Here is a 25051-nt window from a genome sequence, read left to right as displayed (position 1 = left end):
CATCACTCGGAGCATTCTCATAGGGTATGAGAGACGGGGCAAGACATTCATTTTAATTAGGGCTATTCTACGTAGCCACGAAATTGGAGGATCCCCCAGCATTGAAGGTCCTGCCTTATCCTTTCCAGTAGATGCACAAAATTGACCTTGGCCAAATACTGGGGTGATAAAAAATGCCTAAATATAAGAAACCCTCCAGAGACTACCCAAAGGGAAAGTGAGATCCATCCAATAAGTAGGACATACTAGCGAGGCCACCCATTTGCACGGCCTCCAATTTTGAGAAATTAATAGTGCCTGAGAATGCAGTAAATATATTAACAATTTGGATTAAGGGAGGCATGGACATCAGGTGATTACTAAGAAAAAGGCGAACATCATCTGCATAAAGGGTAATTTTATGTTTACCTGTACCAACCCTCGGGGCTGTTATATTAGAGTCCGCCCGTATAGCTTCCACTAGTGGCTCAATTGTTAGAATGAATAGCAACGGTGAGAGAGGACATCCCTGACGGCAGCCCCTACCCACACTGAAGCTATCCGAGCCTAATCCATTGGTGATCACAACTGCTTTGGGATCATTATACAAGGTTGAGACCCATTTAGCAAATACCTTTCCAACGCCAAACCTTTCCAATGTATAGACCAGGTATGACCATTCAACCCGGTCAAATGCCTTCTCCGCATCCAATGAGACTACTATTCCCGGTATTTTTTCCTGATGACAGACTTGAATCACATTCAAAACCCTTCTAATATTATTAGATGATCTACAGCCCTTGATAAACCCCATCTGATCCTCTTTTATGATATATGGCAATACCCTCTCCAGCCTCAATGCTAATGCTTTAGAAAGAATTTTAAAATCTACATTTAGCAAGGATATTGGTCCATATGATGCGCAATCTTCTGGGTCCTTTCCTTTTTTGAGAATAAGAGAGATATTCACCTCTTTCAGCGAAGGCGGGAGGCAGCCCTGACTATATGAGTAGTTGTACATGTCCATAAGCGGACCAGCTAATATTCCTGTAAACTCTTTGTAGAATTCAACCTGAAATCCATCTGGGCCAGGTGTTTTACCGCTCTCAAGCTGCTTGATTGTGTCAAGTATTTCCTGGGTTGTTCAGGGAGCATTCAGGACCGATACCTGTTCCGGGGTTAAGTCCAGAAAGGCCAGGCTTTTAAAAAAGGACTGCATCTTCCTGGCTCTATCTTCACAATCCTGCGATTTATACAAATCAGAATAAAACTTTCTGAAGATTGTGTTGATCCTTTTATGATCGTGAGTCAGAGTACTAGCACTTTCCCTGATGGACGTGCTTGAGGGGTCTTTTATTTCCTTGCAAGAAATGCTAAGTATCTACCAGGTTTATTGCCAAATTCATATAATTACTTTGCAAATAATATTTCCCTCTTTGCCATTTGGGTAAGCGCGATATTCAAGGCTATCCTAAGGGCCGTAATCCTTTGTAATTTAGCAATAGAAGGTCTATCAACGTACGCTGTATCAGCTGCCTTTATGTGAGCCTCAAGTAGACGCTATTGTTCTCCCTTTAGTTTTTTCTGGATCGCCGAGTATGAAATGATCAGACCTCGCGCATAAGCCTTAATGGTCTCCCACATCATTGACGGGTTACTAGCTGTACCTGGATTAATTTCCAAAAAAGTTTTAAATTCTTGAGAAAAATATTTTACAAATTTACTATCCTTCATTAAAAAGGAATCCATACGCCAATGTCGGGGGGATGCCTCATTGTTCCTAGCCTTGATTTCCATATACACAGCAGCGTGATCAGAAATTATTATATCACCTATTTTGCAGGATGATATGGAATTCAAAAAGGTCGAGAGGGCAAAAAGCATATCAATTCTAGTATGACATTAATGTGGATTAGAGTGAAAAGAGAAATCTCTGCCTTGCGGGTGGAGGCACCTCCACACATCTACTAATCCTAACTCTTTATTCAAATCCCCCAATTGCCTGAATGTGGGGGATACACCCGCAGTACTCTTAGGTATCCTGTCTACCCCCGGGTCCATAATGTAATGAAAGTCTCCCCTATAATTGTATGATGAGCCCCAAGAGCCATCAGTTTGAAGAAGGCTTCCCTTATAAATTTGAAAGGATACGCCGGGAGACAATACAGATTAAAAATCCCATATTCCTCTCCATTTATAAGGGCTTTAATCAGTATATATCATCCAGATTCATCCTTTATCTGACTTAGGATTTTAAAAGGGAGATTCTTCCGAATAAGAATGACTGCTCCCCTACTTTTTGAGCTGAAAGAAGAAAAGAAGGCCTGATCAAATCCACCCTGTTGTAATTTCAAGTGTCCTTTACCCAGTAAATGTGTCTCCTGTAGGAGAGCTATATCAACCCTTTCTTTTTTGAGGTTTGATCGTATTTTCTTCCTTTTGACTGGTGAATTACTCCCCTTGACATTCCAGGTGCACCATTTAATCCATAATTGTCCAGGCAAGTCCAAGACCCCCCAGGAGGAGAAACCCCATCCAAAACATCCCGAGCACAGACCATAGAAAATTCACAAAAATAGAGATTCTTTAATACACTCACACCAATATAATAAAAAAAATTTCTAAATAGAAAAAATATAAAACATATTTAAACGGAGATTTTCCCCCTTGTTTCCAGGGAACATCACTTGCTTTCTGAAAACCCATCATAACCTCTCCCAACCAGTGCCCCACCCTCAACCCAGGCACCCCATAATAAAATAAAGAAAATTCAAGTGTACTATAAAGCTAAAGTTAACAGTGAGTACCCTATCCAACCCCCCCCCTCCCCACCCACACCAACACCTAGATATATTTGGTAACGTTAATACCACATATAAACATATAAAACTATAAAATTACAGTCTCAGCAGATAATAATTAAATATAGTAACACAAAATAATAAGGGGAAACAAACCCGCTCTAAAAGAGAGATAAGGTAGGACAAGGCAAGCACACCTCCTCACCTGAATCAACTCGACCACCCAGCTTATACATAGAAAAAAAGGGAAAATCGCAAAGTGGAGAACAAATAAGTCCCCCTCTCTACCCCCTGGAGATAGTATTAAGCAACAAAGGTAATAAGAGAAAAAAAAGGATAAACCGGGGAAAGTGGGGGGGGGGGCAGAACAACATTATTCACCACACAAGTGAACTCTTACAATTTATTTAAGAGAGTCCAAAAATTCCGGCAATCTGAAGTTATAGACAGATCCTTCGTGGTTAAAACGCAGCGTCGCTGGGTAGCGCAGGGAGTATTGAATGTTTAAATCCTTTAAACTCTTCTTCGTTTCATCAAACACCCTCCTCTTGCGGACCAAAGCTGGGGAAAAATCCTGAAACAGCATAATCTTGTATCCTTTGTAAGTCATGACTTGGGGATCGTTCCCAAGATTTCTGAAGGCTTCCAGGAGCATTTGCTTCTCTCTGTAACACTGAAGCCAGAACAGGACCGGGCGGGGGCACTGGTCGGACCCAGGCCTGTGTATTGCAACCTGGTGGGCCCATTCTACCCTTACCTGGCCTGATCCAGCCTCCAGCTTCAACATCTGAGGGAGCCACTGCTCAAGAAACACTGCAAGCTGGCCTTCCTCTTCCTGTTCGGGAAGGCCCAGCAAACAAATATTTGTTTGATGATCTCGAGAATCGAGGTTGTCGATGTGATCTTCTAAGGCCCGGACTCGCTGTTTGAGAGTCCGGACCCGACCCACGGCCGATTCTGCAGCAGCCTCGGAGGTCGCAGCCTTTAGCTCCGTTCGATTTTTTTCTATGTCTCGGTCGTGCTTTCGCAGCGTGACCGACAACGATTCCCATCTGCTCCTGGACTCTTCTATAAAGGCGTCGATTTTCTCTTCAAGCTTGGAAATCACTGCAACAAGGCTCACCACCATAGGTAAGTCCCCCAGGGCGGCTGCGGACACCTCTGCTGCAGCTGGGGACGGTGGGGGAGGGGTTCCTGTGTGCTGCGAGCTGCGGGCATTCTTTCCCTTAGTCATTGAACAGAGCACTAAACTACTCAAGTTTGGTGTAAAATGACTAGCTGTATTAAATAAAAGTTATTTTAAATGATTTGGCAGGTGTGGTGGAGGCGGGCAGCCACTTTGCCTGAGTCTTGGGCAGAACACTACAGACTCAGACTTGCTGGGTTGCCGCCATCTTGGATCCCCCGCCAGCTAGTTCCTTTAATACCCCAAAATGCAACTCATCAGGTCCAGGGACTTTGTCAGACTTTAGTCCCATTAGTTTCCTTTGTACTTTTTCTTTAGTGATAGTTATTATATTTATTTCCTCCACAACTTTTGCCCCTTGATTATTTGGTATTTCAGAATGCTTTTAGACTCTTTTACCATGAAGACTAATGAAAAGTTTTATTCATCACCATTTTGTGGTCCCCATTATTATTTCCCAAGCCTCATTATCTATGTTCACTTTGGCTTTTCTTCCTCTTTGTGTATTTAAAGAAGACCTTATTATCCCTTTTTATATTACTTGCTAGTTAACCCTCAAATTTTATCTTCTCTTTCTTTTTTTTTCGGATCGTCATTAGCTGGTTTACAAAACTTTCCCAATCATCCGGCACTAATCTTTGCCACGTTATATGTTTTTTCTTTCAATTCAATATTGTTCTTAACCTCCTTGGTTAATCCTGCTTGAGTTATCCTCATCCTAAAATTTTTATTCCTCACTGGGATATATCATTGTTGTGAGTCATACATGGTTTTCTTAAACATGTACCACTGTTGCTCAACTGCATTTTCTTCCAACTCCTTTCCCAGTCCATTCCAGCCAACTCTCCATTCATGCCTCTGTAATGACTCTGATTTAAGGTTATCACAGTTGATTAAAGTCACCCATGATTAATGTACTGCCTCTTTTAGCTGTCCTCAATATCTTCTGATTTACTCTCTGTTCTGCAGCATAGCAACTGTTAGGGGTCTATAAACTCCACCCACTGGTGTCTTCTTTCTCTGGTTATTATTTACCTCCACCCAAATGGATTCACATTCTCTAATCTAATCATTGTATTTAATTCCATCTCATGGCTTCAAAGTCACCCCACCATCCTTTTTCCCTGGTCTTTCAAAAGCCACATAGACCTGATTATTTAGTTCCCAGTTTTGATTTCCTTGTAAACATCTCTGTGTAATGCCGATAACATTAGACCCATTAACATCTATTTATCCTGTTAAATTACTTATTTTGCTCTGAATACTATTTATATTTAAGTAAAGAGCCAATATTTTTGCCTTTTTACTACCTTTTTCCCCTTTGCCATTTTCTTTAGTACTTGCACACTGCGTTCCTTCCAGTCAGCCTGACTAAATAGTTGCCCTGCAATGCTCCATAATCTTTTTTGTTGTAAACCTAAGTGTACCCATACCCCTCTCCAGAACCCTCTTATCTTTGATTTAATTAATGCCTTTTATACATTCTTGCCACTCTTAATTGTATATATCATCTAATCGTATCTATTGTGGGAATGTGGCATGGGATAGGAGAGGCACGGGAGAAGTTGATTTAAGCATTTTGATCAGATTTTCAAGCCTTTTTTTCTGCTATGTTAACTGTAATGTTTGATTGCTTTTAAAAATTGTCATCAGTGTGATCTGCTTTACATTTTCTCTCTCATCGAATGCATCTTAATGGCATAAATATAAACCAGGACAAAAGTTGAAAAGCTTCCTGATTCTTGATTGAATATGTCTGCATAATGAGCAAGGATGATGTGAACAGGAATTTTAAGACTTAACAAAGAAAGATATAGAGTGATCTTAGTACCTGCATCTCCTTTCTTACATCCATTGTAAGAATTGGCATCCACTGATGAAGGTAGATGGCTGTAACTTGATATCAGAAAATATGACCAATATCTGACAAGTGTTTGGACTGCATTTCAGGACTGCACTAAGGAGATAACTCCAAAACCATTCATTTTGAAAATAAAAATAAAAGTGGTAGTCAATAAAATTGCAACAATTTATACTTACACAACAGAGGTATGTAATAAAATGTCCTAAAGCACTTCACAGAAACATTGAATGGAGGAAAGATAATGGCACTGATCAAAGTCAAGATTGAAGAAGTTAATTTTTGAACACATTTTTTTTCAAGGAGGTAAGTAGGAATACAGAGGAGATTAGACTGAAGGTTCAATCCTGCAAGGCTGAAATGGCTAAAGAGTCTTCAGTGAACAGAACAATGGGAGCAGGCACTATAAGGAGCAGAGCAGGGGGAATATAAAGAATATCACAACTGATTGAGGTTGTACAGGTAGGAAAGGGTGAGGTACTGGAGAAATTTGAAGATGTGTGCAAGAAGATTTTTAATTAGTATATATGACTTCAATGAATAGCTACACAGGAGCATTTTGGGGAAAAAAGAGAGTAGTTGTGTGTTGGATAAGTTGTCATTTGCAAAGGATTGAACTCCTCCAGAGCTAAGGACAACACTAGGATAATTGGGTCTGGAGGTGGTGAAAGTTGTGGATAGCATTAAAACTCAAGTGCAGATCAGCCAAGGACAATATTACTATGAAAGGATGAATAGGTGGTGCTCGTGGTTTCAGAGATTACATTTAACTAGCAAATGGTTATGGTTACCCTTGCACAATTTCATGAAATCTGCCATCCTTGCAGGATGATCTTCAGGGAAAGGTTAAATCATTGTGTCATTATTTCTGTGAAGTAGCCGTCCCAAGCACAATGCCTTAAATTATGTCCTGAATGTCATTACTCTTATTAATACACAATCTTCCAGTAATTTGGATGTTTACCATGCATCTTCATCCAATTACAAAGTGAAACATACATTTGAAACTATTACAAGCATTGAAATTTTAGGGGACTTTGCATAGGAAATTCTTCCAACATTATTGAAGACATATTATTGAAAAAGATAATGGGTTGCTGGTTAGACATCTTTATGAGCTTCTTGTAACTTCTCAGGACAATTTCTCTGCCATCATGACACTTTGGCACATAACAAATAGCAACTGACCCAAATAGAAGCCTCAAATTAATTTAAGATTTAACATCATTGACTTATGAAGGAAGAGGTAGGAAATAGAGAAACCAGATGCATCCTCAACTCAAGGGATAGTGTTCTCAGGCGAGTTCACCCTTTACTCACAAGCAGAAACACAAACATAATGCTTATATTATATTTAAAATGAAAACATGTTTTGAAAATGCATCTCTTATAGTGAACCCACTAACTTTTATTCATCTTCTCAGAGACATGGATTGCCAGTAACCCAGAGACCATCAGTGTCTCATCCCATCGAAAATAACTCTAATGCTCTAAGCAACTTTGCAAGTACTAGACTACCATCAAAATGCAGAGGATCTAAATTGTTAGCAGAAGGATGTGGCACTGCGTGAGTTACAGTAGAAGAGTGAAGTGCTGGTGGCATAAAAAGAGCAGGAAGTCTTCTTTGCAGCACTGAGCATTTAATACCATGTTGAACAACCATCTCATAAGGTATTTTTAAGTTTATTCGCAGAATGCAGGCATCACTAGCTAAGTCTGCCTTTATTGCCCCTCTCTAATTGCCCTCAAGATGATAGTGGTATGCTGCCTTCTTGAATTGCTACAGTCCATGTGTATAGATACACCCACAATGTTGTAAAGAGAAAGATTTTGACCGAGCAGCAGCAAATGATTGTTTGAAGGGGAGCTTGCAAATGGTGGTGTTCACATCCATCTGCTTCTCTTGCCCTTCTGGGAGGTAGTGGTGTGCATGGCTCATGTGGGAAGAATACCCTGGAGCTCCAAATTTCATCTCACTCCTGAAGAAGCATCTAAATATACAATCTGTAAAAAGGTTATTTTTCAATAATCTCTACAAGAAAATTCTCTGACCAACAATTTTACTTTTTTTAAAACAAAAATCCTCCCCAGAGGAATATATATATATATATATATATATATATATGTGTGTGTGTGTGTGTAGGTATATATAGTGTGTGTGTTTGGAGGATCGAATCAGCCTAACATGGTTATCATTGCTCAAAGGGCAAAGGAAAAGATGAAGATTGTTTTAAAAATAATGTTCGGCAGACTGGTAAGTCTTTACTTTTAGGAAGTAACTGTATTCCTTTAAGTGTGCACGCTATTTCTGAACCCCCACTGGCCATGAGCTCCCACCAAAAGGTTCAATCCAGGCCAGAAGCTTACTTTAAGTATCAATTAGGCTGGCCTTGGGAAATTTGCGAGGTCAGTCATGCATAATTTTAACACATGCAGAGCTCAGTTGGCTGTATTCTGACACTTCAGTGCCAAGATGGAAAATACACCCTACGACATCCTTATGTTACACTCTTGGAACTAGAATCTTCATTGGTCTAATTGGAGCAATGCAGAGAAAGCTTTAATCTGAATTTAACTTGATTTACACCTGGTATCAAAGTGATTGATGCTATGACTGGGTGCCAAAGCTGGAACCGTGTTCCACTTGCCAACAGTGAGACATCTTACCTTAACATTCCACAACCGGTGCAGGAATAAATATGCATTGATAAAGTCCATACCAATGTACAACCCTCAATTAGTATAAAATTGATGTTTCTCTCATGCAAGAATTTGTGAGTTTGTTAAACTCTTTGAGGAAGTTCAAACAACATTCAAAATGTTTCCTCAGAACGCAGTGATAAATTAAGTGTGGTAAATTGGATAGTTCTTTCAAAATTGCTGGCAGAGGGCTGATGAGCCAAGTGGCCTCCTCCTGTGCTATAAAATTCTATGAATTGATAGTTAAATTTGCAGAAACACAGAGAAGCATTTTGTGTTTGTTGAAGTAATGAGCTGAAGGTGGATTACCATACAAGGTGTACACATCCAAAGCTCATAGTGCTAACACTGCAAGGGGCCAGACAACAGGCTGTTAGAAGGCCCAGCTGCACCCAGTTCCACCTGTGACTGATTATTAGAAAAGCCATAAGCAAATAAGTACCAGGGTTGGGTAATGGAAAAGGTGGCTATGAACGGAAAGGATTTTCTCTATAATTTGAAATAGTGTAATGTGATTAAAGTTGTGCAGAGACTTCCTTCGACTTAACCATAAGTATATTTGTGCTTGGTTTTTAAATGGAGAAATTAAGTTGAAAGGAGCCAGGTTTCTGATTGTCTTGCTATAATCTTAGAAGCAATCTAACATTTGCTTTGATGATATAAGTAACCAGATAAACTTTGACTCAAAGTTTAGCCAGTTGAATAAACAGCAGTCAGCAAATTGAATTGTAATTTTACTTAAAAGGAAATAGGATCTGTGACCTGATTTCTTTTCATTTTGCCAATAGTGGTTTGTCCAAACAATTAATTACTATTGAATGCAACTGGCATTTGTGTTTAATCGACATTCTGGTTGAATTAGTAGCACAACATATGATTGAGAGATTTTTCTCCATGGGCTACAAGGTAATTGCAAACTTAGTTATAAAAACACATTTACAATTTTGCTACAAATAGTGCACACAAATCTTTCTCTTGATGTTTTGTCACCATAGAGCTGATGATTTCAGATGGACTAACACTCTAGACAAGTTCTGTGTCTTTTCACAAAACATCTTACAGAAAATGAGGATGCCAATTTCTGAGTGGATTTATACAATAATAAATCACTTCCCATTGTCTCCACCATTCATTCATATCACAGTTTCTAGAGATTCTCAATTACATTTGGAATGCTAACAAGACCTTCTGAAAAAAATACACGTCTAGTTTAAATAGCAACCAGCGAAGATATCAGAAAACAGAATCATCTGAATTTTTTTATTCATTCATGAATCGGGGCATCAATGGGTGAACCAGTATTTATTGCCTCATTTCTAAATGTCCAGAGGACAGTTAAGATTTAACCACATTGCTGTGGATTTGAAGTCATGTGTAGGCCAGACCAAGTAAGGAAAGCAGATTTCCTTCCTAAAGGTCATTATTAAACCAGAAATTTTTTTTTTAGCACAATTGACAATGATTACATGGTCACCATTAGACTGTCCTTTATTTCCAGATTTTTGTTGAATTAAAATTTCACCATCTGCTGTAATGGCATCCACAGCTACATCCCTTAGAATATTTGCCTGAGGGGGGAGGGGGGGGGGAAGCGAGATTACTAACCCAGTGAATCTACACCCTCTACATTACTGCCTTTCCTTGGTAAATTGAAGTAAATTTATTTCAATAAATTCCTTGGGCCTTAGTCCGTTATATAGAATTACATATGACATTTGGGGAAGAAATAGACCATTCAGCACAACTAGCCCATAGCAACCTGCATACTCACACAAGTCTCCTCTCATGGAATCTACCTTAACTCATCCTTTCAGCATATCTTTCTATTCTCTTTTTCCTCAAACTTATCTAGTTTTCTTCTGAAAGTATCTAAGCAGTTTTGCCTCTATCACAATCATTGGAAGTGATTCCCAATTTGTGATCACTTCTGAGTAAATAAACTTTTCCTTTTCTTAATAGATCTATTGACAACTGTCTTGTATTTAGGTCTTTAATAAAAGCATTCTCTTCACATTTACCACATATGAACAATTCACAATTTTAAAGATCTCTTTGGTGCTCTTATAACGTCTTCTTTTTCTAAAGAAAAAAATCCCCAAATTGTTCAATCTTTCCTGAAAGTTATAATTTTACAGTTCTGGTTCTAAACTTCTAAATCATTTTGCGTGTTCTTTTGTGCCTTAATAATCTCTGCATAGTGTAGAAATTAGAACTGTGCACAGTAAGTTCAGCCTGACTAGAGTTCAATTCAAGTCTAGTAAAACTTCATTACTTCAAATTGCATATTACTAGAAATATGTATTCCTATGCAAAATCATCAGTGTAAAGAATGGAATAACAGTGGCCCCAACACTGTTCCTTGTAGGACATTACATATCAATTTTCCTTCAATCCAAATAACTGCCTTTGACCCCTCATAGTCTGCTTTCTATTTTGTAGCAAATTGGTTATCTATTCAATTACTTGACTCTTGATTCCACATGTCCTGATTTTTTTTGTTATGCGCTTACAGTGCGTTTACCTTAACAAATGCCATTGGAAAATATTCACTGTATTAAAAGAGTTTGTAGAAAAATCCACTTCATTAGTTTTCATGAAGCATGCAGACAATAAACAAATCGATAGACCTATATGATTGTACAATTTTCAACTTTTCTTCAGATTTCCAGTAATTGAGATTTCTTTTTTTATAAAAATTCCAGTCAAACAACCATACCATATCATGGCAAGTAATCTGCTCACTGAGAAATCTAATCATCACTCATCTCTAAGGGTAAACATAGCTGCTTAACCACATGTAAAACCAATTTTTACTGTTGCTTCCATCTAGAAAGACCAAATAACTTAAGTGATTAAATCTATTAAATTAAGCTGTACTGACAATAGGAAACAAGGTACAAGATTTGATTCCTGATCTTTTTTGAGTTAACCAACGTCCTGAAGTGCAAACGGAGTGTCCTTGAAACTGGAAACAGCATTTCCAAGTGAAGAGAGAAAGAACAAATTTCATCTTAACAGTGCTGGAAATGTGAACCTGGATATTATCTGAATGTCATCCCATAGTTGAATTGCCAATGGATCTGCACCTCTGGCACAGTGACCTTAGCCAGTGTTGGAGCATTAATTTGATAAGGGTTCAAATTAAATTCCTGGTCTATACTGAGCTCCAATTTAAGTTGAGGTGACAACAAACAAAGAAAGACTTCCATTGATACGATGATTTTTACAGCCCAAGTTGCCTTAAACCATTTTTAAATGTCTGTCACTGTAGATGTGATCCTGTTTATTTTGGCACTTCTGAGGAGGAAATCAGCAAGGGTAAATTGTCCTGGTTACTATGCGGCAATTGCCATTCGAAGTGTGGACATTGAGTGAGGATATGATTGGGTGCAGCATACATTGCGAAGGTTCATGCATGAATAATAACTATTTGGGGAAGTAACGGATGCAAATGGTAATGCATCCAGTTGGTAGTGCCATGCTTAGTAATGATGCTATGTGCCCTTAGTAACCAAATGGTTCCTTTCCACAACCTTTTATACTTCAGCTAAAATGAAAAATTATTGGAAAACAGTAGTTACTTCTCTAAGTAGTTTTTTCACACATGCACAGGATTACAAACCTGTATATTGTATGCTTTACAAAATCATAAACATAAATACTTCTGCCCTTGACAATCTTTAATTGTTTGTATTTGTGCAGGAAACTTTGCACAAATGGCTAATAGTCGAATGATTAAAATAAAACCACTGATGAGCTGTATGTCAACAAGAATCACATCTATGAAGCTTCCAAAAATCAATCTTAGGAATTCCCAAAACTAAAGGATTTTCCTCATATAATGCACATGAAAGAATTTGGGGATAACTTTGTATGTTCTTTTTGAACATATTACACTGAATAGACATAGTTTAAAGACTGGCTTTGTGACATGTTACAAATGAGTCATAATGTATAGTCTTTTCAAACTGCCATTTCTTCTTTCAATTCTCATTGTATGTGACAACACATGCACACTAAAATCTTGTAATTGTAAATATAAAACATCAAGATTTATTCTAAAACAAGAAAGAGAACGTAGATCTTGCAAGGGAGCCAAGAAACAACTCCAATTAGTTCTGCTTGGTTTAGTCCATCATCTGATCTGTTGAAATCAATGTCATGGAAATTAAAGCCATAACAGATAGAGCCGTCATTGTCTTTTTTCAGTGCAAGTCTCACTTCAATTGGCCATTGTTTATATATAGAATGCCTCAGACCCTTTCAGTCAATGGCATTCAGGTCAATTGTCAACTACAAAAATCTTGTCAAGTCACATCGGCAGCAGCAAAGCATGTGTAGAGTTTTGAGGTTTGTTACTCACAGTCAAATATGTTTCACCAGTTTGGCGGGCAATTGTGTCGTTCTTTCTTAATGTCACAGTTATTGTGTTTTCAATTTATTTATTCAAGGGATGTTGGAGCCACTGGCTCGCCACCATTTGTTGCCTAACCCTAATTCCACTTGAGAAGTTAGTGGTGAGCTGTGTTGTTGAACCCCTGCAGTCCATGGGGTGTAGAGACACCCACAGTGCTGTTAGGCAGGGAGTTCCAGGATTTTAACCCATTAACAATGAACAGCAATATATGTCCAAGTCAAGATGATTGTGAATTGGAGAGGAACTCTTATCTCATGCATCTGTAAGCCATGGTTTCCTAGGCGTTAGAGTTTCCAGGTTTGGAAAGTCCTGTTGAATTCCTGTTAGTGAGTTGCTGCAGTGCATCTTGTAGATGCTGCACTCTGCCAGCACTGTGCTCAAGGCAGTGAATGTCTAAAGGAATGCATGGAGTGTAAATCAAGTAGGGTGATTTTTCAATTCATAGGGGACTGGCACTCAGTGTTAAAGGAAGTTGTACAGATGGGACATTCTTTACCTTAATTATTCTGGAACCTGTGTTCTGGTGACTCATGATTTTAGAGGAGTAGCAAAGGCTTTAAACTAAATTGTGGGCAAGGGATCAATTAACGGAAAACAGTCATAGAGTCATAGAGATATACAGCACAGAAACAGACTCTTCAGTCCAACTCATCCATGCCAACTAGATAGCCTAAACAAATCTAGTCTCATTTGCCTGCATTTGGCCCATATCCCTCTAAACCTTTCATACTGACATACCCATCCAGATGCCTTCAAAATATTATAATTATACCAGCTTCCAACAATTCCCCTGGCAGCTCATTCAATACATGCATTACCCTCTGTGAAAAAGATTGCCCCTTCAGTCCTTTTTAAATCTTTCCCTTCTCAGCCTAAACCTATGCCCTCTAGTTTTGGACACCCCCACCCTCATCCTATCCATGCACCTCATGATTTTCTAAACTTCTGTAAGATTGATCCTCAGCCTCCAACATTCCAGGGAAAATAGTCCCAGTCTATTCAGCCTCTCCCTAAAGTTCAAACCCTCCAAACCCGGCAACATCCTGGTAAATCTTTTCTGAACCCTTTCTAGTTTCACAACATTCCTCCTCCTATAGTACAATACTCCAGAAGTGACCTCCCAACTCTTATACCCAGTGCACTGACCAATAAAGGCAAGCATACCAAACGCCTTCTTCACTGTCCTACCTAGCTTTGACTCTACTTTCAAGGAACTATGAACCTACACTCCAAGGTCTTTTACTTCAGCAACACTCCCCAGGACCTTACCATTAAGTGTACAAGTCCTGCCCTCATTTGCCTTTCCAAAATGCAGCACCTCACATTTATTTAAATTAAACTCTAACTGCCATTCTACGGCCCATTGGCTCATCTGATCAAGATCCTGTTGTTCTCTGAGGTAACAATTTCCGCTGTCCACTACACCCCCAATTTTGATGTCATCTGCAAATTTATTATATTAAAGAGGAAGGAAAAGTAAAGAGAGCAAAATAGCTATAAAAATGTAAATAATCCAAATATGGCAGAATTGACAAAACATACAAACACAATAATGTGCCAGCAGATAGGGTTATTAGTTGTGAAATTATTAAAAAGCTAGAATTTAATACACTCCAACTGAATGCAGGCAACTTTGACAAAGGGAGATGATTTAATGGTGTAAGCATATATTTTTATCCCTTATCTCATGTTCTCTCTCACTATCTGATTTGAACGAATATGTGCAGTTGCTCTGTCTTGATATTTAATATGTTAATGATTTAGATGAGGGAATTAAAGTGTAATACATCAAAATTTATTGATGACTCAAAGCTGGGTGGAAGAATGAGGTGTGAGGAAGATGCAGTCATGCTTCAGTGTGATTTGAACAGGCTAAGAGAGTGGGCAAATGCATCGCAAACTTATCCATTTTGGTAGCAAAAATGGGAAAGCGGATTATCATTTGAATGACTGTAAATTGAACGAGGGGAATGTTCAACAAGACTGGCTGCCCTCAAGCACCAGTCACTGAAAGTAAGCGTGCAAGTGCTGCAGGCAGTACAGAAGACAAACTGTATGTTGGCCTTCATAGCGATAGGATTCGAGTACAGGAATAAGGATGTCTTGCTGCAATCGTACAGAGCATTAGTGAAGCCACACCTGCACGCAGTTTTGTTCTCCTTATCTGAGGAAGGATATTCTTGTTATAGAGTGAGTGCAATTAAGGTTTACCAAATTGATTCCTAAAATGGCACAACTGACACATGAGGAGAGAATGAGGCGGTTAGGATTGTATTCTCTGGAATTTAGAACAATGAGAAGAATCTCATAGAAACCTATAAAATTCTAACAGGTTAGATACAGGAAGAATGTTCCCAATGATGGCAGAGTCCAAAACCAGGGATTATAGTTTAAGGATGAGGGATTTCTTAACCAAGAGAAGGATAAGCCTGTGGAATTCATGACCACAGAATGTAGCTGAGGCCAAAACATTGTATATTTTCAAGAAGGAGATAGAAGTAGCTCTTGTGACTAAAGGGAGGGCAGGATAAGAGTATTGAGCTCAATGATCAGTCTGGTCATATTGAATGACGGAGCAGGCTTGAGGGGTCAATGGCCTACTTCTGCTCCTATCTTCTGCAGGAGAGAAGTGTGGAGAGACTTTAAGCATGGAAACATAAGTACGTTGCCTGTATTGATAAGTTGCATGCAGAGTGGTGACAGAAGGAACATTTTCAGGTGAAAGTTGAAGGGAAAGGTTACTATGATTTGTCTTGAACACTGATGACTTTGTCAATTTAACAAAGAGGCAAAGTAAGTGGTAACCCCTTATTGTCGTTGTCGTTCCCACAAAATGCTGCTTACGCCTTTATTTTGCTTGAGACATTGAGTTGTTCAAGCGATGTGGTCCTGTTGGCATTCACTCTGCTGGACACTTCCTGCTATTGTTATTGTGTGCTGTTTTCTTTTGGGCTGATGCCTCTCCAGTGCATCAATACTGCAGATTTTGTTTTGCTTACTTAGTGAATTCACTACTTTCTTGCCTAAACTGTAGGCTTTTAACCCTCCTGCAAGACTTCAGAAACATCTGAGATGTTTAATAAAGGGGTCCCTGATTTACAAACATCCAAGCTATGAACATCCATACTTACAAACACAGCTCCACGAAGAGATGTAATTTTAAAGATCTAACAAATGAACATTGATTGTACTTATGAAAAGCTATTTCATATTGTCCTATGTGCACAAATCAACTTGTGAACTGACTCAAGACAGAACCAGTGTGCAACCCAGACACTGCCTATAAATAAATAAGTTGTACAGATATGACATTTTTTTGTTGGAATTGCCTCTTAAGCTGCTGCCAACCTTTAAACTTTGGTGCATCTAATAGCAAGATCACAGTGAATTGCATTCTGCAGTTTGCAATGCTCATGCATGTTTTGCTGATGCTCGGAACTCTGGCAAAATCAGCATTCATGTCAGCAAACAGACACAAAGTGTGCTTCTCCATTATACACGCTGTGATTCCACCCAAGCAGAAAATCCAGTCTACTCTCTTAATCAGTGACAGTTCAGGACATCTGAAATAAAACAGAAAATGTTGAAAATCATTCAGCAGTCCAAGTAGCATCTGTGGCAAGAGAAGGAGTCAACTTTTCAAAGTCAGCAACCTTACATCAGAGTTAGAGATGTGAGCAGGTTTCATAGAAGAATCATAGTATCCCTATGGTGTGGAAGCTGACCATTTGGCCTATCAAGTCCACGCTAACCCACTGAAGAGTATCCTACCCAGACCCACCCCATTAATCCTGCATTTCCCATGGCTAACACACCTAGCCTGCACAAACCTGGACTCCATGGGCAATCTTAGCATAGCCAATCCACTTAACTTGCACATCTTTGGATTGTGGGAGGAAACCCATTCAGGGACAATGTGCAAACTCCACACAGACAGCCGCCCAAGGGTGGAATTGAACCTAGGTTCCTGACACTGTGAGGCAGCAGTGCTAACTACTGAGCTGCCATACCACCCCTATGTTTAAAGTGAGTACAGAGGCAGGTGAAAGGTTAAGAAATGAAAGGGAAGAAACTGAATGGTTTGTGACAATGTGGAAAGTAAAAGAAGAGATGACATATGTGTCTGGAGGAACTAAATATGACAAAATCAGAACCATTACCACAATAACTGCTGTTCCAAAAAAAAAGAAGCAATGTTTACTGAAGTTTTTAATAAACATTAAAAACTAAGCAAGTGTTTGTTTCTCTACTAGTTTTAAAATCTGCAGCCTAAAATATTCACTACATGCAAACATAATTCTCGACCAAGTATATTGTGTTGTATTTTGTAATGTTAATGAAATATGTTAAGGTTAAATTAAGAACTAAAAGATAAGTAAAGAAAAATAAAATGTTCTGATGAAGAATCAAAAGACTCAAAATTAAGTTAATTCTTCCAGACCATTGGGATTTTCTTGCAATTTCTGTGTTTAAACTAAAAGATAAACTTATACTTCTATAGCACCTTTCATGACTTCAGGCTGTTAAAGGGTTTTACATCAATTAAGTACTTTTAAAATGCAGTCACAACTGTAATGAAGGAAACTTGGCAATCAATTTTGAACACATTGAGGTGCCAGGAACAACACAGTAATAATAACCAAATAATCTATTTTAGTGATCCTGAGTGAGCAACAAATATTGAGAGAGTTCCACTGTTCCTTTTCAAAATATGGAATGCCATAGAATCTTTCATATCAATATGAAACAGCAGATAGGATCACCATTTAATGTCTCCAATGCAGCACTTCCTCAGTACTGTATTCAAGTTTCAGTAGATTCTATGCACAAGTCTCAAGTGGGATTTGAACCCACAAACATTTGTTTTAAAGATGACAGTGCTACAATTTGACCACAATTAACATCTAGGTAAATACTTACTCACCGATTAATGTTAAATTAAGTGATATTGTCATCATGAAGAGCTAATGATTTTGTCCTGATGAAGGGCTCTTGCCCGAAACGTTGATTCTCCTGCTCCTCGGATGCTGCCTGACCTGTTGTGACTTTCCAGTACCCCACTCTTGACTCTGATTTCCAGCATCTGTAGTCCTCACTTCATCCTCCTGATTTTATCATCAGCCAGCTGCCAAACCCAACTAACTGTAGGTGAATCATTTGTTTCTTCCCTATCTTCTTGGCCTGCCAACTAAGGTTTGATACACTCAGTTAACACAGGGATAGTACTGCACCATTGCAAACAATTACTTTGAAACCTACCAAAATGTATCAAAACATTTAGATTTCTCAAAAGCTTTCATTCATGTCCCTGTGAACATGATACATTTTTGCTTTGTTTTTATCACAGAAATTACAGAATAAACAATTTCAATATGGACAGTAGTATTTTGTAGATGTAGACTCCACATTAACATCTTTTCACTCATACTGATATAATTGCCAGTTAAACTTTGTGATTGTCTCAGATTCAATCGTCACCTTTAGTTGAGCCTTCTACGTTCCAATAATACAATAAGTTAGGGTAATCTGTGATATCAAATATCAGCTAAATCACCTCCTTTAATCATTAAGTGCTCGTATCAGCATAACGAAAGTTGATGAAGCAATTTCATTACTGCATTAAGAGGATTGTGAGTTTAAATGCCACTCATAAATCTGAACATATGACTCTAGGAGAAGGTATTTTGCGGTGCAATGGTAGTATCCCAGCGTTTGGGCCAGATGCCTGGATTCAAGTCCACCTGCTCTCAAGGCATGTTATAACATGTCTTCACAAGTTAAAGTATGTACAGCAGCCTAGGAGGGCTCTTATGGTGCAGTGGGTATGTCCCTACCTCTGATCCAGGATTCAAATCCCAGTGATTTCAGAACTGTGTAATATCTCTGAATGGTTTGATTAGGAAAATATCCATAATTCTACAGTGTTTTATTACAGGATTCTCAGATGTTTTGTCCTTTGGGTGAAATGTGAAAATCATGCGTGTTCTGTTTAAGTGAATATCATAGAGCCATGAAAGGATTAAGAAAATGCAGTGATTTCTCCAATAACAAATGAATGAATTATTTATTTATTTGTCACATATATAGATATATGTCTTGAAGATACAGTGAAGTGTTTTGTAAACCAATCTTCTACACTGAAACAAAATAGAACTACTAAATGTTCAGGTCATAACTGTTTGTAGGATCCTTCCTGTAAACAAACAACTACTGTAGAGATAGAAGGCACTATATATTCATTTTATTACTTTATTTTTGTAAGGTAGTTGCCATGTGTCACTATAAACAAGGAGGTTGACAAAACTGCTGATATAATGTCTCTCTACTACAGTAGACGGCATTTTTCTGAAGCCAGGAGTATGATACATATTCAGTCTGGGACAACAGAGACGGCACTCCCTAATTTTTGTCTGCTTCACCTGAGCATGAAGTCCTTTCCATTCTAAACATTCTCACTTACATTCCTGAAAGTGGCATGAGAGGTGATGGAGGATATTCCATATCACAACTGACATCCAACTGTCTCGGATTAATGCCTAGCAATCAGGAGTCTCCCCCGCTCCGTCACAAAGGTACTGAAGCCAAATGGGTTGTATGGTGGCTCACTAGTGCCAGGGACCCAGTTTTGATTCCACCCTTGGAAAATGGTGTGGTGTTTGCATATTCTCCCAGTGTCTGTGTGGGCTTTCTCCAGGTGCTCTGGTTTCCACCCACAGTCTAAAGATGTGCAGGTTAGATGGATTAGCCATAGGAAATACAGGATAAAATTGCCCGAAACGTCGATTTCACTGCTCATTAGATGCTGCCTGAACTGCTGTGCTCTTCCAGCACCACTGATACATAATCTGGTTTCCAGCATCTGCAGTCATTGTTTTTACCTTGCTAACATGATACGGAAGACCCTGTCTTTGACATGAATCTTTAACAAAGTTTCTTAAGTTTTTTTTTACCATCAATATAGTTAGGTTTGTTGTACTTAGACCAGACCATGGCAAAAGATTATAACATAGGCGGATGGTGGGGCTGTAACTATCTATTGAATAAGCATCATTTTTCAAAGAAGCTAACATTATTGCATGTGAATGGAAGCTAATTGAAATATGATCACTGTATTGCATTTTTAGTAACTCCTTCACTAAAAACCACATTAACCAGCGAATTCACTTTGCACCCAATGTCATCAGTCTATTAGAATAAGGATTTGTTAAATGTGGTGCTTCAAAGATTTAATTGGAGGGAAACCGGAGGCGACCAGTCTTCAGATACTCAAGCGGTCTCTAATCCCTGTACTATTTCAGAGCTGCTACTAACGTTACTCACTGTGTAATAACACAGGGTATATACATGAACAGTATGGCTCCCATTAATCATGTGTAAATCCATTTCACAGAATTCAAAAGCATCGCGTCTGAATGCCTTACGATATTTCTGTGAGAATGAAATACTGAAGGAGTCCTTGTGGTTCGGTCACTTGAGTTTCGGGTAGGGTGTGGCGAGGCAGGAGACAAAAATGGAGAAAATTTGGATTGCACTTCGAGGCTACGGACCCTCAACCCAGCTCAAAAAAATGCACACACCACGATGAGGGTCCTCCCGTTTTGCATTTTCAGAAATAAGGCGAGAAAATAAACGCCAACATTCACTGGCGAAGTGCAAATTGCTGAAATACACAGACGGGTGTGATCAAACGACACGGGCAGTACTGAAATGAACAAAAGAAAAAAATAGAAAGTTTATATCAGTTAAACTTCATCCGAAACGGCACACGTGTACAATCGTTAAACTTACTACAGCGCGGCTAAAACTTGCCCAATAGTTAAACTGTTAGAAGGACACGCGCATCAGCAATCATTTATTTACAATCCCTCGCTCAGCTCCCGTCCTTTTTTCGCGCTGTTTGTATTTCCCTCCACTGCACAAAAGGATCTAGCGAAACCCACCACCTGCACTCTTGTTTCGAGACAGAAAAATGCTGGGAAATACCCAGCAGGAGATGTCGACATTGTTCTTTAATGTATTTATCTCTAAAATGCCCATCGCCTTTAACTAACTCGAGTTTCCGTTCTTAAAGATGCAGCAAACCCAGCTTCTGCGTGAATCCCTGGTCGAATGAAACATCAATTCAAACACGAAAAAAAACCCAAACAATTCCTGTTCGAGGAGGCGGGAGCTTTAAAGACAGCCCCCTGCGATGAACTAACAAGCGAAAATTAACCTGCTAACCGCCCAACCCCTCTGGAAGCTGTCACTGTGGGATTCTTCATTGAGGCGAGAATGGACTGACAGACACTGTGTCCCCCACCCCCATCTCCCTCCGCCCCTGTCACCGTGTGATTGGTAACCCGGGCCAGGGAAGGGGTGGGATTTGGCTTGTCTCACATTATAAATATACAACAGTATTAGGTTCTCAGCACTCGGTGATCATTTCATGGGACGCGGCGCTGAAATTCAGTCCTGGAGAATTTGTTTTTATTTGGGGAAGAGGAGGGCCACAGCGGGATCGGTAGTCAGACTGAAAGGAATCCACCTTCCAAAACCCAGGACCGCTTTCCCCTTTGACCAGCCAAAACAAAAAGGAAGAAACCCGTGTCCTTTCAAAGAAGAGGGGAAAAGAAAAAAAGTTAGGAGGAACTTGGATGAAGTTTTGTCTTGGGGAGGGGTGAGAGAAAGGTGCAGTTGTGGGCATCTTAAGTCAGACAGACCTGCGAGAGAGGGGGAGGCTAACGTTTCACTGCTCGCCCTCTGCATGAAGTGCTGCGCAGCGCCGATGCCCAGGCTAAATGCGTGTCGGCTGCTGAACTGCATGCTGTTTTGAGATCCGGAGTGAGGAACTGGGGTGGGGGGCGAGAGGCTGGCTGCTCCTGGAAGGAGGAGGAGGAGTGGAGCAGGAGCAGCAGGAGAAGGAGACAATCTGCACTTTGCTGCTGGACCCTAGGATTTTACCTTGGCGTTTGTTGAAAAAGAAAGTGTAAAGGAAGAAGAGGAGGCGGTGTGCTCGGTGCTGGTTGCGAGAATCTTTATTCCCCCCGCCCCCCCAAATAAATAACCAAGCCTGGAGGGTGTGCAATGGAGTGCTGCTACCTGCTGGAGCTGCTGCTGGTCGTGGCGTGGCTGCAGAGGTCGAGGGGAGCCTCGGCCGCCAAGGAATTGTCCTGCCAGGAGATCACCGTGCCCCTGTGCAAAGGCATCGGCTACAACTACACCTACATGCCCAACCAGTTCAACCACGACTCGCAGGACGAAGCGGGCCTGGAGGTGCACCAGTTCTGGCCGCTGGTGGAGATCCAGTGCTCGGCCGACCTGCGGTTCTTCCTGTGCAGCATGTACACGCCGATCTGCCTGGAGGACTACAAGAAGCCGCTGCCGCCGTGCCGCAGCGTGTGCGAGCGGGCCAAGGCCGGCTGCGCGCCCCTCATGCGCCAGTACGGCTTCGCCTGGCCGGACAGGATGAAGTGCGAGCGGCTGCCCCGCCAGGGACAGCCCGAGACCCTGTGCATGGACTACAACCGCACCGAGGCCACCACGGCGGCGCCGCTGTTCCCGCACCGGCCCCGGGCTCCGGCCGCTCCGCCCGCCGCTCCCCCTCCCGGAGCCAGCCGCCGGCCCCCTGCCGCCGCCGGCCCGCCCCTGCCGCCGCTCCCTCCTCGGCCTCCGGGCCGCTGCGAGCCCGCCTGCCAGTGCCGGGCGCCGATGGTGCCGGTGCGCAGCGAGCGGCACCCGCTGTACAACCGGGTGCGGACGGGCGAGGCGGCCAACTGCGCGGTGCCGTGCCACGACCCGTACTTCACGGCGGACGAGCGCAGCTTCACCGCCTTCTGGCTCGGCCTGTGGTCGGTGCTGTGCTTCGTCTCCACCCTGGCGACCGTCGCCACCTTCCTGATCGACATGGAGCGCTTCCAGTACCCGGAGCGGCCCATCATCTTCCTGTCCGCCTGCTACCTGTTCGTGTCCGCCGGCTTCCTGGTGCGCCTGGTGGCGGGCCACGAGAGCGTGGCGTGCAGCCGCCCGGCGGCGCCCTCGGAGCCGCACGTCCACTACGAGACCACGGGGCCGGCCCTGTGCACCCTGGTCTTCCTGCTGGTCTACTTCTTCGGCATGGCGAGCTCCATCTGGTGGGTCATCCTGTCCCTCACCTGGTTCCTCGCCGCCGGCATGAAGTGGGGCAACGAGGCGATCGCCGGCTACTCGCAGTACTTCCACCTGGCGGCCTGGCTGGTGCCCAGCGTCAAGTCCATCGCGGTGCTGGCGCTCAGCTCGGTGGACGGGGACCCGGTGGCGGGCATCTGCTACGTGGGCAACCAGAACCTGGACAACCTGCGCGGCTTCGTGCTGGCGCCGCTGGTCATCTACCTGTTCATCGGCACCATGTTCCTGCTGGCCGGCTTCGTCTCGCTGTTCCGCATCCGCAGCGTCATCCTGAAGCAGGGCGGCACCAAGACCGACAAGCTGGAGAAGCTCATGATCCGCATCGGCGTCTTCACCGTGCTCTACACCGTGCCCGCCACCATCGTGGTCGCCTGCTACTTCTACGAGCAGCACAACCGCCCGCACTGGGAGCTCACCCACAACTGCTCCTGCCTGGGCGAGCAGGAGGCCCGCCGGCCGGACTACGCCGTCTTCATGCTCAAGTACTTCATGTGCCTGCTGGTCGGCATCACCTCAGGCGTGTGGATCTGGTCGGGCAAGACCCTGGAGTCCTGGAAGGCCTTCTGGACGCGCTGCTGCTGGGGCAGCAAAGGCACCGGCGGCTCCATGTACAGCGACGCCAGCACCGGACTCACCTGGAGATCTGGCACCGCCAGCTCGGTGTCTTACCCCAAACAAGTGCCGTTATCCCAAGTTTAACACTCGGGATGGTTCTCTCAACCCGGCGTCTCGTCAGCGGACTTCTAATGGTATCCATTAGTCAGAAGTGAAGGACTGACCGCAACTATGTACCTGGGCGCTGATACTTCTTGACTCTTAACCGTTTGGTATGCACACGCTGTCAGAAATGTGAGAGGGAAAGGAGTTAAGTCGTGTCCCTGACCAGGAACCTTTTCAGCCGGTCGCGATTTTATGATCATGCCAGGAGTCGGTTCTTCATTTTTTAATTGTTGACATTAATTCAAATAGAGGAACGAATGGAGTACTTGACACAGGTCGTAATGGTTATAAGCCTGGGTGCATCAACCTGCCTTAAAAATCCTGTTTTTTTAGTATCCCCAAGTAATACGGGTTTCTTGCAAAGTTGTATTTATATAATTATTTGTACTATGAACACAAATCTGTAAATTGTGTACATAACAAAAGCGTTTTTTGAAGTATATTCAGAGTATGTACATTTTTTTGTATATAAAAAAAAGTTTAGTGGTTGCCTTGCAGGAGCACCAGAATTATTTGAAACAATTATTCTATTTTGGCAATAAAACAACTTTGATTTTAATTACGTTTGGAACACGCTCGGCAAATCTTGCTATTTTCTGGGAGGGGTGAGGGGTGGGAAGAGAAATGTGCATTTTACTGGTGGGGTAGTTTGTTGAGATGTTAGTTTAGGAGCAACTGAACATTTTGGTAATTGTTGAACTTTTTACCTGGCTGCCTACTGGTTGAGTACATAATTTCTTAAACGAGGCTCAATTCAATAGGGTTAATCTGTGGGAGTGAGCCTTTTGAATCGAGTAACTTTGATGTCTCGTTTCCAAGCTTGAAGTACTTCTCTCTCTCTCTCTTTCTCCTCCTCCCACCTACCCCTTCCCCCTTCATTTCTAGCTTCCCTTGTTTTCAAGGACGTCGGCCGCCATCATGGTGCCTAAAAAAATGAATTAAAAGGGACGTTTCTGAGACTTAACTCGTTTAAACGGGGGGGGGGGGGGGGGAGAACGACTTGTAACAGTTAGTGAGCATGAAGGGAACGGAGAACAGTATTTTAAACAGCTTTTTCTGCATTGTTGCCCAGACTGCAGGCAGCAAGGCATAGGCCTGAACACAGAGAAATGCCCATGAATGCCCTACAGGTGGTCCAGCTCGCATAATCCCCCAATTTAAGGCGCTCTCCTTTGCAAGACAATTGCATTACAAAGCCCTCTCTCTTTTTTGCTCCTAATTGAAGCAATAGGCAAGAATTA

General features: G+C 41.6%; 1 protein-coding gene across 2 annotated transcripts in view; it reads left to right on the top strand.

Moving 5' to 3' along the window:
- Positions 1-24369, top strand: part of fzd8a (frizzled class receptor 8a) — a 51291-nt gene extending 26922 nt beyond the window's left edge. Inside the window, exons 1-2 of one of the 2 annotated variants that reach the window (XM_043690645.1) lie at positions 7399-7498; positions 21016-24369. In XM_043690645.1, coding sequence (XP_043546580.1) covers positions 22011-23789 — 1779 coding nt within the window. In that variant the 5' untranslated portion in view covers positions 7399-7498; positions 21016-22010 and the 3' untranslated portion in view covers positions 23790-24369. Of the gene's footprint in view, positions 1-7398; positions 7499-21015 lie in introns of those variants that run through there. The other variant, XM_043690646.1, reaches the window with a different exon arrangement.
- The last annotated feature ends 682 nt before the right edge of the window (positions 24370-25051 follow it).

The sequence above is a fragment of the Chiloscyllium plagiosum genome, chromosome 5 (assembly GCF_004010195.1).
Source record: "Chiloscyllium plagiosum isolate BGI_BamShark_2017 chromosome 5, ASM401019v2, whole genome shotgun sequence".
NCBI lineage: Eukaryota > Metazoa > Chordata > Chondrichthyes > Orectolobiformes > Hemiscylliidae > Chiloscyllium > Chiloscyllium plagiosum.
The sequence above is the reverse complement of the archived record's forward strand: the minus strand, read 5'-3'. Positions and strand labels throughout refer to the sequence as shown.